General features: G+C 46.8%; 1 protein-coding gene across 2 annotated transcripts; it reads right to left on the reverse strand.

The window, feature by feature from the left end:
• MSL1 (MSL complex subunit 1) lies at nt 1-12,604 on the reverse strand. Of its 2 annotated transcripts, XM_045781640.2 has the most exons (9): nt 11,196-12,604; nt 8,523-8,746; nt 7,100-7,482; nt 5,141-5,188; nt 4,621-4,685; nt 3,714-3,781; nt 3,162-3,286; nt 2,921-2,993; nt 1-2,521 (listed from the first exon to the last, which is right to left on the reverse strand). In XM_045781640.2, the coding sequence occupies exons 1-9, from the start codon at nt 11,961-11,963 to the stop codon at nt 2,431-2,433; spliced, it is 1,845 nt and encodes a 614-aa protein (XP_045637596.1). In that variant the 5' UTR covers nt 11,964-12,604; the 3' UTR covers nt 1-2,430. The 2 variants fall into 2 exon arrangements, with proteins under 2 accessions (XP_045637596.1, XP_045637597.1); XM_045781641.2 differs by lacking the exon at nt 5,141-5,188.
• Between the last annotated feature and the right edge of the window lie 357 nt (nt 12,605-12,961).

Here is a 12,961-nt window from a genome sequence, read left to right on the forward strand (position 1 = left end):
TTAACAGCCACAATAGTTTATTTACAATTGAACTCTTTATAAGATATTTACAAGACAACCAATTTTACACATCAGAAATGGTATCAAAAGTATGAATTACAACACAGACAACAATATGAAATGGGCATAAAACAAAGCTGAAGTGGACAGACAAGCAATTTCTCTTTTTAATTTATTAACACTAGCTTAAACTTTGTTAAAGAAAGAAACGAACTATGTTTTAGGAGAGTTGCAGGGCCTTTGTTGAAGATTGAATTTCACAGTGTTGTATCCCATGTGGGGAAAAAATAAGACTAATTTTCCCCCCACATTCTAACACACTGTAATTTCGCTCTTGAAATTTTGCTAATCTACTCTCCAACCTCCTCAACAAACCTCAACACATCCAAATCAAAGGAGAACTGATCTAGAAGAGGAGACAATAAAATGAGCGGTCCTAGGTAGAGGGAGAACCAAGGAAACAGAATCCACTTAAGTCTGGCCAGATAGCACCTCATGGATTCCTCTTAGTCTAGCTTAAGTTCAGAATCTGGGGAGTCCCCTGGGTAGGGCACAAACACAAAGGTTAAATTTGCTAACCCATATCCAAATTAGGAATCCAACAAATGCTGAAAATCAAGAAGAAACAGAGGAATCAAGGAACAATGTAAGAGACACTGATTGGTCTTTTTTCTTCTTGGGAACATTGTAAAGGAACATAACACAGGTCAGAGTAGGAAAGCCAAACAGCTTGCCATATTAAAATGATGGAGAACAAAGAAAATCTGGCCCAGTTTTTCTAGAAATCTCCTTCCTCCCCTTAAGGTGTGAGATGAGAGCCCCTAGTGGAATAAGTCCTATTTCTCTCTACACACTTGCTGCAATGAAGTTCACAGCAGGTTCCCTTGTGGAGAGCCCACTCTCCTAAGCAGATGGAGTTACAAATGAAAACCCATAGCCACACACACACACACAAAAGGAGAAATAAAAGCAGCAAGATCATCCAAGAATACTACATGTGCTGCCGGAATAATTCCTTTAAAAGTCAAACCCAGGGAGCACAGATCAACATGTCACAAAAATCTTTAGCAGTGGGAGGCCCCTGAGGAACTTTTCTTTTCTTCCCACAATGGTATCCCCATTCTCTCATGCTCCATTGATGGGCTGGCCACACACCCTACATACCTTGGCTTCTCCTCTAAAAGTGCTAATAATCTGGGGACATATTCTCTTCAAGGATAAAAGCCCCTACCTTCTAGGAGATTAGACCCCTACTTGTTTTCACACAATAGTCATGAAGACTAAAGAAAGGCAATTCCTATATATTTAAGACCAGAAGTCTCGGCTCTATTTTCCTTCCAGATAGTTACAGGGATCTTACACTGAGACCAAAGTGGCCTGGAGTGCTGTCCTGAAATTTTTTAACAAAATGGGGGGAAAGGAGGACCAAGATGATACACATACAAATCTATTTTTACAAAGTGAATGGAGAAGCTCATTAGGTACATCTGTTTCAAGATGTAGACATTTGCCAGCCAAAGGAAGCACATATTTCCACAAACACCCCCCCCCACCCTCCCTAAATCTCTATCCCACCACCAAGAGCTCAGCTAAAAGAATAAAGCCCAACTAAGGAATACTTGAGAAGTGATGTGACACAAGGACATCTATACAGGTTCTGGCACGCCATCCTCAAATGTCAGCGGCTTTTGTTTAGAGTCAAAACTTGCCCAAAACTAACCATCCCCATTCTCTTTTCTAAGGATTTTATTTCTTGAGGAGTGGGAGAAGAAATTCAGTTATCCATTAACTAAGAAAACAATCACAGCCCGAACCCCTTCCCACACGGCTGTATCACAGAATAGTTGTAAGAGAACAACTGTCTTTTCAGACATTTATCTGCCAACTTTTCAATCTCTTTTCTATCCTGTGAAGATGACTTGCTTCATCACTTCACTTTTTATTCCTCATCTGGTCTTTAAGCTCATGGTGAGGTTTTTTGTTTGTTTGTTTTGTCTTAGGGTAAACACCACTATACTCAAACTCTAAGGAAGGGTAGACCAGGGTGAGAAGAGTGCCATGCAGGGGTTGCTTCATCTTCCACAAGTCTAACGAAGACAGCCCTTTTACCCCTTTAACGTAGGCAAATGTATAGAAGCAGACCCCTGAGGCTTCTGAATCTGCCATCCTATATAGATTTAGCTTGAGAGCTCATTTCCCCAAAAAGGGAAAAGAAATCCCAATCACCCTCCATAATTCACAATTAGCCCAATGAAAGAGTTTTTGTGAAATCAGAGTGATGAAAACAAAACAAGATCAAGGGAGTATGGAAGGGCATTATCAGCGAATGATAACATACATGAGGACATAGGTCACATATACAGGTCTCTGCCATTCTCTGGGAATGGCATGCTACAACTATCTGAAGACAGAAGGTTCTTGCCAGCCCAGCTATTTCCTACACGTCCGGTGAGGTGTTTGCTTCTTCTGGATCTCCAACCTGCATCGGCTACGCTCATCCAACCAGGGCAGCTCAAAATTCCTGGCAAAAAAGGGTAAGGAAATCAACTTGGAAGACTAGAAGGGATTCAGTGTGGACTAAAGTTAACTCTAAAAAAGATACTACGCCCCTCACCACTCCTAACCCTGACTCTCAAGTTCCAAATTTAGAATGTCTTTCCTGTCTCAAAGCCAGAGAAACAGTATGCTATTAAAGTGACTAAATAATTATTTCTAACTCAAAAAGCAATCCTTCTAATTATTTAATCACTGTAAGAGCTAGCTGGTCAGATAGCCTCACTTTTGTCAAAGAGCCATGGCTATCCCTAAGCCACCTATTCCACCTTATATCTAGGCTTTCATGAGGTCTAAAAAGGAGGTAAAGTACAGGCTACCTGAGAAGGGAGCCAGGAAAAAAAAAACAAACCACCTTTATACTTACTGCGGAGTTAATTTGGGTAATGGTCGTCCAAATGCTACAACAGGCAAGAAGGGGGTAATCATCAAACTTTCAACTATGGAAGAAAGCCAAATGGGACCTTGTTAGTGACATAGAGGGGAAATGTCTAGCAACTACACCTGCTCCAAAATGCTGTTCATTCATTCAGAGCAAGTTGTACCCTGGAACCTTGCATCGTTTTCCTTCTTTGAAAAACCTGCTCTCTTAGATAGACAAAACTTACCGTCATCTGGCTCAGGGAAAAATGAGGTAACCTCAGGCTCAGATTCCTGAATTCCTTTCTTTTTATACATTCTGAGCTGCAGTCGTTGTAAAATTCTTTGTTCCCTGATCCTCTGAATATCCCATCTGAGAAAAACAAACCAGACAAAACAAAACAAACAAACAAACCCAATATTACTGAATACCTGCTCTATTAAAGCAATTAGCACAATCCAGACACTAGGGAGACCTCTGCTGACACTTCTTAATGAGGTGGGAGGGTGGGGGTGGTAAAGTGAACTGTCTGCCTGGTCAGGAAAGAGCTGTTTAGGTCTAGCAGTCCAAATCACGTGTTGATGTTCCACAGAGAGTGGAACCGAGGAAGGGCATACACAAAGAAAAAGAAGCCAAACATCTTTACTTATAACAACTACCACTTCTAACTAAGATACTCAACCAACTAGGATGGCAGTAATTTAAGAGTGTTAAGGGCTCCAGGACTTTTCACAGCATGGATGAGAGAGGTTAGGGTCCTAGGGCTCAGCTGTTCCAGGATGAATCTCTCTCGCCTCACCTTTTCCTTCTCTTCTCATCCAGCTCCAGTTTTGCATGCCGCTTCGAAAACACACTGTCATCCAGGTTCTGTGTAAAGAACAGCAGCTGATGAGCTGTTTATCACCACGTGACACATGTATATACGAACTCATTTCCAGCTTCCAGGAATGTAAAATCTTTCCCCTGCAGGTCCCACCTGAGTCTGTGAGTTCTATGGATGTCATGGGAACCTCCTGGTAACAGAATCAACAAAACACGTACTCTTCTCCCCACACCCACCCTTGTAGGCTGTCCAGACTTCAAAATTATTTCCTTAACTCTCCAAGGTGAAAATCATGTCAAACTGAAACCCTTGTGGGGCGCCTGGGTGGCTCAGTCGTCAAGCGTCTGCCTTCGGCTCAGGGCGTGATCCCAGAGTGCTGGGATTGAGCCCCACATCAGGCTCCTCTGGTGGGAGCCTGCTTCTTACTCTCCCACTCCCCCTGCTTGTGTTCCCTCTCTCTCTGTCAAATAAATAACTAAAATCTTAAAAAAAAGAAAACAAAAAACTGAAACAACCCTTGAGACCGCCATAAACCCTCCTTACCTCCATGCTTTGCAAGAGTCTGAGTTTTAAGAGTCAAATGAATTTGGAATATATAATTTTGTTGCTGAGTGGCACGATCTAACTTTTCTACTTAGCATGAAATTTCATTTTGGATTGAACACTCCCTAGCTATTTATTTTTGAATAAATCATTTAGCCACTCTGAAACTCCGTTTTCTCTTCTATATAAACAAAAGAGTTGGGCTAGATAATCGCTCAAGTTGCCTTCTGGCTTTAGAGTTACTTAACCCATCCGTCCCGTTACTGTGACACATTCAAGTTAAACCTCCATTTCTACTCTGTCCCTCACTCCCTTCTGCTGACAGGTCTTGGGTACCTACCTCCAAAAGGTCTGAAGGATTTGGGTCCCTTAGAGGCTCTACTGAGTGGTCCCTCCAAGAAGGAACTGAAAAAAAAAAAAGAAAGAAAAAGAAAGGGAGGAGGGGTGGAACCACCCTTAAATCCAAAGTCACACAACCCTCCTACTATTCACTAGGACAAGAGGTCTCTCCCCAGATAGGACAAAGTTACCAAGTGATAGGAATCCATTCTATGGCCTCACCTGAAGCCATATTCAGTGTCCTCGCTATGGTATAAAAGAACCTAAAATGCCATTGCAGTCTGCCAAACACAGGATCACAAAAAACCCTAAGCCAATACCTGACAATTCATATAATGGATGCTATTGCAGTTCCTGAAAAACAACTGAAATTTGTAGTCATTTTGAAGTCTATAGTGTAATCATACACCAAGGAATCTCACTCTCCCACAACCAACTGATGGGGAACGCAGCTCCCAACCATCCACCATCCCGCCAACCCCCACCCCAGGCCCAGCCAGCACAATTCCTATTCTACTCACCAGCCAAGACTGAAGTTTCTCCTGCAACACTTGATGGCATCAGACACCCTAAATAATGCAGGAAAGAAGAATCATCTCAGTGTAAAAAGAAAAAAAGCCCATACCCAAAATGGAGGAAAGGATCATCACTGAAGTTCTCACTAGGAAGCCATTTTGGTTTTTTTGAGTTGTTCTTTTGAGAATTTCTCTCTGGGGGAGGGGAAGAGGGAACAACAGACAAAAGAAAAGAAAATAAGCCCACCACTTTTTTTTTTACACTGAGACGACTTCTTTTCTTCATTATTTAGGGTGGTTTCCCTGCAACAGTTGATGGCCAAGGATATCAAACCTTAAACTCAGAACATGGCAGGTGAGTAAAAGTTGACCCTATTTTTCAAATAAAAGATCAGTGTTCTCAAAACTTACATATGTAGTCTTCTTAAACAGCTCCCTCCTCCCTCCAAACAAACTACCTTGCTGGTCCAGCCTGAACAACATGCACAAAGACTTTGGCTCCCTTAGAACAAGCCATTGAGCTTCCTCTTGAGATAGGGGCATCAAGAACAAGGATTCACACGTTTATTCATAACTCAGGCTCCTCAAAGGGCTGGGATTCCCCCCAATCAGACTCTTTCTGTACTGCTATGCCCACAATCTCAGAGGTGTTTGGAATTTTCTGTACTAGGGCAGAGAGGGTTTTCAAAACAGCCAGTCAAACAGAACAGCTCTGGACCAAGCCATTTCCCAATCCCGGATGGGAAGTTGCTTCACCGTTTCTCTTAAGTTGTTACACAGCATTGCCATGGCAGCAAGAAGGTTAACCATTAAGGATGAACCTGTTCAACTGACTGAACCAACAAAAAACCTGAACCTGATCAGGATCCTGGTCTAGCTCATGTACTCAAGTGTGAGGCCTAATGAATTTTAGATAGTTAAGAAGAGTAATCTATCTTCCCCACTTAATTTTGTCACCAGAACAGCCAAACAAAGCCTGGAGAATGCTCTTGTCTTATTGGAATGGATTCCCATCCCCATCCCTGCTAGGGCAAGACACAGTGGTAGAAATTTGGGGCTGTGGCTCTATTCAAGAAGACTTCCCCCACCATCACCCTGGAGCGCCCGCAGTGACTCTCACAGACTAACATCACACAGTTGAAGGCACATTGCAGTTACTGGTTGATGTAGGAGATAGGGGACCATTTCTGTGTGGAAGCCATAAAGAAAAAAAAAAGGGAATGAAGACCAAGGTCCCGCACCCCACACCCTCCCCAAGCAGCTCAGATATCCCAAGATAGTCCTTATTGTTTGAAAAATAGTTTGTAGACCATTTTATTTAAATATATGAACAACCAATGGGCTACTGCAATCCAAGTAAACTCTTCACATTTAGAACCTTTGTGAAGTATAGTAAGATAAAGTAAGACTGTTGGTCTTTGGCAGATTCCTCCTGCCCCCCAGACCGGGACATAGAGATACAGATAAATGTTTATATAGTTAAAGAGCGGAGGCCCAGGTGAAATTCCCCACCCCAAGCTGGCTCCCCAACCCAAAAATTACCATTGGCCCCTGAGAACACCCAAAGACCACCCTCCCAGGTTTCACACAATATCAATTGCAGGAACAGTCGTGCATGGCAAAGTATAAGTTCTATGCATTTCACAGCACAGAAAACCCTTCTTTCAGAGGGCATGCAAGTTGCCGGAGATTACACCCCCAAGTCTGGTGCTCTTGTGATGAGCAACTTACTGGCAAACACATCTCCCAGTGTTGTAAGCAGGCAAATACATTGAGCACATTTTGCTGTAATTCCATCTATTTGCAATGCCTGCACAGTGTCTGTCTCTGGCTGTTAACTTACTCATTCTTGACAGAACTCTGCTTTATTGATTGCACTTTTTTAAAAATGCCAGAGGCATTTTCACACTTGTTAGCTTGACCGCCACCACTAGGGTATAAGAGCAAGTGTTCTCTATGCCTTACTTGCTACAGTCTCCTCCTTCTTTGGAGAGGATTCCCGTAATGGTAACGGTGATGGGGGAGGCTGGTGCCAACGACACAAATACATTTCTGTGGTGGAAAGGTACGGCAAATCTTCTATCTCACTTGAGAAGGCTTTCTCCTTGGGATGGGTGCTGGGTCCCTTCTGGGGAGTGGAGAGTCTTGGTGGGGTGTCCACTGAAGACCGGGGCTTTTCTGGAGTTTCTTGGCTCCTCAATTCACGTTTACAAACAGTTTCTGATAAGGAACCACAGGGTTCCTCTTTAATGGGAGAGTGCTTAGGAGTTTTTGTTTTGACTTTTGAAAATTCAGGAGCCAGCTTTTTAACAGGAATCTTTCTTTCTGTACTTCCAAATGGGGATTTCCTATTGGACAGGGAAGAAAACATTATAAAATGTATTGACTCTTGAATAAAATCTGATTTGATTACAGTTGGGGGCAAGAGAACAAATAAGTTCAGGTATCTAAATATCTAAACATCTGGTTCAGTTGGCAGTCACGAGCAGTCACTGCCTCATGCTTACCGGTATATATAACAGGCCCTCAGTTAAGTGTTTGTTGAACAAGTGTTTCCATGCTTAAGAACCTCTAATAGTATCTTATTGCCTACTAAATCTAAAAAGGTTCTTATTTTATTCAAGACCCTTTAGCTAACATTAGGTGCCACTACTCTGTCTGTAGCCTATTTCATTCCTGTCAACCACAGACCAGTCTCTTATTTTTCCCCCCAATTCTATACCATGTTAATTACAATCTCTATTTCTTTTTTCTTGCTATCTGCTGGCTTTCTCCCACCAATCTCCTCCCCCACCACTATTCCTAGCATGCCACCTCCTTTCCTTTTTACCAACCTAAATTCTATACTTTCAAGATCCATCTCCTCCTTGAAGTTTCACTATTCTACCACAGAATAATCTTTAATGTCCCTGAATCTTACAAAACTTAGTTTATATCACTGTTGTCTACTTTCATATTTTATTGGAACTGAATTCCAAGTTTGCAAAATTTATGCCACCTTCGCAGCTAGACTGACCTATCTCTTTGGGTCGAAGGACAGTCAGATCTTACTTCTTTGTCCACTACTACCTAACACAATGAAGGAATTTAACACTTCCCAACTTGAAGTGATCTGCTATAGTTTTAAGAAACTCAGCTGTCACATTTGTTGCCCATTCTCTTTATGATGTACTCTACATTCTGTAATTACTACTGTGACCAAAATGTTCCTAACAGATTTTTATAGCCTGCAAGAATGTTTCAAGATAGTTTCTCAGCATGGAAGACCTCATAATTCAGGATATGACTGTATTAAAACTAATTCATAAACCCCAATCCCCTACTCTCAAGTCACTGGAAACACATGTCCTCAACATGTCCAGACAGTGTAACAAAGTTATCAGCACACCTTTTGTGTCCCTTTCCACTCCGCCCACAAGAGAAAGGCTTGGGAGGCAGAGTCTGGGATGTCTCGGAAAGCTCCGGCTGGCACTCCAGTTTAATTTTCTCGGATAGCTCCGTTTCCTCTCTCTCTTCAGTTTCATAGCCCTGAAACAGCTTGTGCCTTTCTTTCTCGTTATCCTTCTTTACCAGCTGCATCCGCCTTTCCATACGTTCAATCCGAGCAAGGAGCTAAAAGAGAGAGTGCCAAAATGCAGACTTAAAACACAAAAAATTACACCCAGGTACTTAGCCCCATTTAGGCATCAGTATGGTCTTCTGCCTCTTTCCATGGACCATAGCAATTCAACTTATTTTTAATAAATAGGGATTAATCTGAATAGTTTTCCTTAAACGCAATAGAGAAGACAAGGTACTCTGCTTAATTTTAGGGCTAACCTAGTTGAGGAGGGGCATGGGGAATTTGTAGTTCATTCTTTTGAAAGAAGATCCTCTTCTCTGGGAGGGGCCACAACATGCCTTTCAAATGGCATGGTCTCTCTACTGCTAAGCATGTGGCTCCAAGTCAGTTTGGGAGTTTCCAGAATTAACCTTATGTTCTTTCAGGAGGCCCTAAGTTTCTCCAAATCCTATTCTCTCTCCTCTCACTCCAAAATTCTATACACAAGGGCAAAGTCCAAACAGTATATTGAGAAGGAATTAAAAGCTCATAGTCACAGTGCCACGAGGGATTGCAGTATTATTTGAAAAGGGTGTGCAGGGCATTTAAACAATGAACACTCAATTTGGTAGCATTATAATAGTACCAGTACCCATAATCCCACTGATCATGAAATATTCATACTTCTTTGCATTTGAGATAACAGGAAAAAATCTACCATTTATCTAAATATGAATTAAACCAAAGTCTTTTAACTTTAATTAAAGGAGAACTACATAATCAAACAGAAAATGGACATCTATTATCATTGAAAACTTCACATTAGAATGTTCTGAGAAAAGGTGCCCACTATGCTTCTTAAAACACTATAGTAAGACTTTTATTTGGGTACACAGCAATATTAATATTGTCTTCATTACATCTGCTTCGCTGCAGAGATTTCAGTAGAGGCCAAACAACAACTGGAATAAGAGAAACAAGCTTAAGCAACGCTAAGACTGCAATACACAACAGAAACAGTGAATGCCAAGTTCAGACTGATACTCTATCCTTAACTCACCCCACTTTTCCTGCCTAGGAAAGTCTGCAAAGGGGCCATTACCTCAGGAACTGAGCAGAAACCTCCACCATCAGCAGAGACCCCCCGTCAGCCATACTCTCATTTCATCTTCTGTTTTGATTCACAGCCTTAACATTACTTAACCATGGTTTGTAGGTGACATTTCCTTGATTTCTTCTCCTTCACTGGTCCTTCTCCCCCCCCCCATGTAAGGCTATGATGTGTTGTAATTACAGTACCATCACACCCCTAGACTGCAGTACAGTAGCTAAGCCGTGCCACCTCCATGTTGAGTAACTTCCACAAATCAACACCATGAGATATTTTGATGAGACCTGCCCCAGCTCCCATTCCACCTTGCAGAATGCATTCTCCAATAAAACAGCCGATGCCTGATGCGATTCATTTGTATAGCAAACAAAATGAATAGCCCTCTGCTCCCTTGCTCAGCCCTTGGCGCACACAACGCCAGAGAGAGAGAGAGAGACAGACAGACAGAAAGAGAGAGAGAGGGAGAGAGACTGCTGCAGCCTGAACACAATTGTAGAAACCATGTTTATTTTTAGGCAGCTCTAAGGTATGCTAGCACAGTAATACCCCCCCGCCCCGGAACACACACAGCTTTTCTGATATCTGAAAGAGTATGTTTTAACGCATAAGGTGCTCTTGACTACTGCTGCAGTGAAAGCAAGCCTATATAGTCATGCTCCTCAGAAGTACAAAGAAATAATAAATTACTGCCCTACTATCTTAAGATTCTAAAATAGGGATTTTCTGAGAGAGGACCTACTTAATACATTTAATAAACTTACTTTCCCCTGATGCCTTAAAATCTACCAGCCCTTCAACACCATGCTTATACAAGGGAGCTGGTCAGTGGGTCATGTTTTATAACTCTGATTCTTATTCAAAACTGTCTGAAATCAAAGACGGTGATTCTCTTCCTATCATTTAAAAACACTAAAACAGGATTCCGCCGTGAATCACCTCTACCTCTCTGCCAATTAAAAGGCCTACTGCCGTCCTATCTAAAGATGCTACAGCAGTGCAACAGCTGCTCTGTCCCGCTCCTCTAAGAATGCATTTCTAACGCAAAAGCTCTTGCATTTAACCCCTTCTATAAAGTCACCACATATGCATCCCACCTTTGCATTTTCAACCCTTCACAAATCACGTCTTTTCCCACTCTCCACGTCTTTCCCACAAGTCTGGGGCTGTCAGTTTAAATTAACCCTTTGGCACCTGAAACCTCCCCTCCCCCTCCCACTGGGAGGTTGCCCTTTAACCCCTCCCTCCGACCCAACGTGTCTGTGAGCCTGGTTCCCAAGGACCCGACACTTTGCTGGTGGCCAACCTCCTTACCCCTAACCAAGGGATACCTTAACCTCCTACAGCCCCCTTCCCCCGAGCATGCGCACAACTCGCTCGTCGTCCCGAACGCAGATTAACCCCTCCCGTACCGTGTCTCTCTCTGACTTCAGCTCCTCGATCTCCTTTTCCTTGGCCTGCAGCTGCTGCTGCTGCTGCTCGATGAGGTCCAATTGCAGCAGAAGGATCTGTTTGAGGCAGGCGGCCTGACTGGAGGCTCCCGAGCCGCCGCCACCCCCGAGAGGGCTCTTCCTCATACTCTTCCATCTGCCCTCGCTGGCCGCCAGGGTCCCGGCGGTGGCGGTGGGCGCGAGGGGTGGCGGCCCCGGCAGAGGTAGTGGTGGGGGTCCCGCCGGGTCCGAGGCGGTGGCAGCTGGGGGAGCCGCCCCACCCTTGTCCCCAGCCCAGGGCGTAGGCTCTTTGGCCGCCGCCACGAGAGAGCCCGTCTGAATGGGCAGCACCGCCTGATACTTGGGTCGGGGACTGCAGCCGGCTCCCGCGGCCGCTGGCTCCCCCCCAATGCCGGCTTGTTTGGTGGCCGGGGGCGGACAGGGCAAGGGCACCGAGCCGCCCCAGCTCTCTTCCTGCTGCCCGGGGGCCGCCCCGGCCGGGAGTAACAAGCCCCGGCCCTTGCCGCCGCAGCCGGCCGGGGAGGGCGCGGGGCTCCCTCCCTGGGAGGAGGCCAGCGGGGGCCCCGGCTCCTTGAGCTTACGGTGCCGGGGGAGGAAGTGGGCTTCGGCCGCCCCGGGCTCGTCCTCGGGCCCGCCCAGCGCCGCAGCCCTTTCGTAGTCCAGTCGCTGCTCAGGGTTGCCGCCGGCAGGGGCCGCGGCCGCCTTGAACACTGCGGATCTCATGGTCATAGTGGTCCGGAGCAGCGCCGGGGACCGAGACGGAGGAGGGGGTGGGGAAGGGGCGAGGTGCGGGGGGTCGAGGACGGAGGAGGGGGAGGGGAGTTTGGCGGGCTCGCCTCAGCAGCGCGGCAGCAGGCCTCGGCTAGCGCGGCTCCTCCGGGGCCCGGGCGCCATCCCGCCGGCGTGCGGAGAAGTGGAGGCCGCGGCTGAGGCCCGCCGCCGGCCCATGGGGGCCTCGCCGCCGCCTCTGCTGCCGCCGCCGCCGCCTTCGCCTCAGAGGCAGGAGCTCGCACCCAGCCGCCCCCGAGCTCATCCCCGGAGCTCGCTTCGGCCCCCCCTGGCCCGGCCGGGCCCGCCTCGTCTCCCCACCCCACACCCCCCCTTCCCCGCCCCGGCCCCCCGCCCCGGAGCTCGCCTCAGCCGCCCCGAGCCTCCATTTTCCCCCCGCTCCTCCTCAGAAGGGGGTGGGAGGGATGGGTCCGCCCAAAGCCCTCCTACTCCGGGAGGGGGTCTGTCGCCTCCCCTGGGGGTCTCCGCGGCTCGGGGTCCCCCTCCCCCACAGTCACCCCCGGCGCCTCAGCGTTTCCCTTTAAAAAAACGGAGCCGCTCGCAGCCGCCACCGCCGCAGCCGCCGCTGACCGGAGGGCGCATGCGCCGGGCGGGGAGCGGGCGGGAGCGAACCGGGAGCGGAGAGGAGGGAGGCGGGACGGGCTATTGTGAAAGGGGCCGCCGCCGCCTCGAGGGGGGCGGGGAGGGGGCCGCGGGGGCCCTGGGCGCTGGGGGCCGGAGAGGGGAGGCCGGGGATGAGGGGCGAGGACCGAGAAGCCCGCGGAGGAGCTGGGCGAAGGTGGGCTGCTGAGGGAGGGGCGAGCCGGGGGAGGGTCGGGAGGAGGGAAGAAAGGGCGAGGGTGGCGACGGGCAGATGGGGAATGCGGAGGCTCGCCGGGAAAAAGGAGCGCGAGAGCATGGAGCGAAGAGGAGGGCAGGGGCTTCAGAAGGCAGACGCG

This window comes from Ursus americanus, chromosome 23 (assembly GCF_024610735.1).
Source record: "Ursus americanus isolate L20-20 chromosome 23, mUrsAme1.1.p, whole genome shotgun sequence".
Lineage (NCBI taxonomy): Eukaryota > Metazoa > Chordata > Mammalia > Carnivora > Ursidae > Ursus > Ursus americanus.

What these genes read in the sequence shown, in the direction of transcription:
- MSL1 (XM_045781640.2), bottom strand. Translation starts at nt 11,963, where the DNA reads ATGACCATGAGATCCGCAGTGTTCAAGGCGGCCGCGGCCCCTGCCGGC. An exon ending in AGAAACTTCAGTCTTGGCTG is followed by an intron (nt 4,686 to 5,140) that starts GTGAGTAGAATA and finishes TTTTTTTTTCAG; the next exon opens with TTCCTTCTTGGAGGGACCAC. An exon ending in GATGAGAAGAGAAGGAAAAG is followed by an intron (nt 3,287 to 3,713) that starts GTGAGGCGAGAG and finishes TGTTTTTCTCAG; the next exon opens with ATGGGATATTCAGAGGATCA.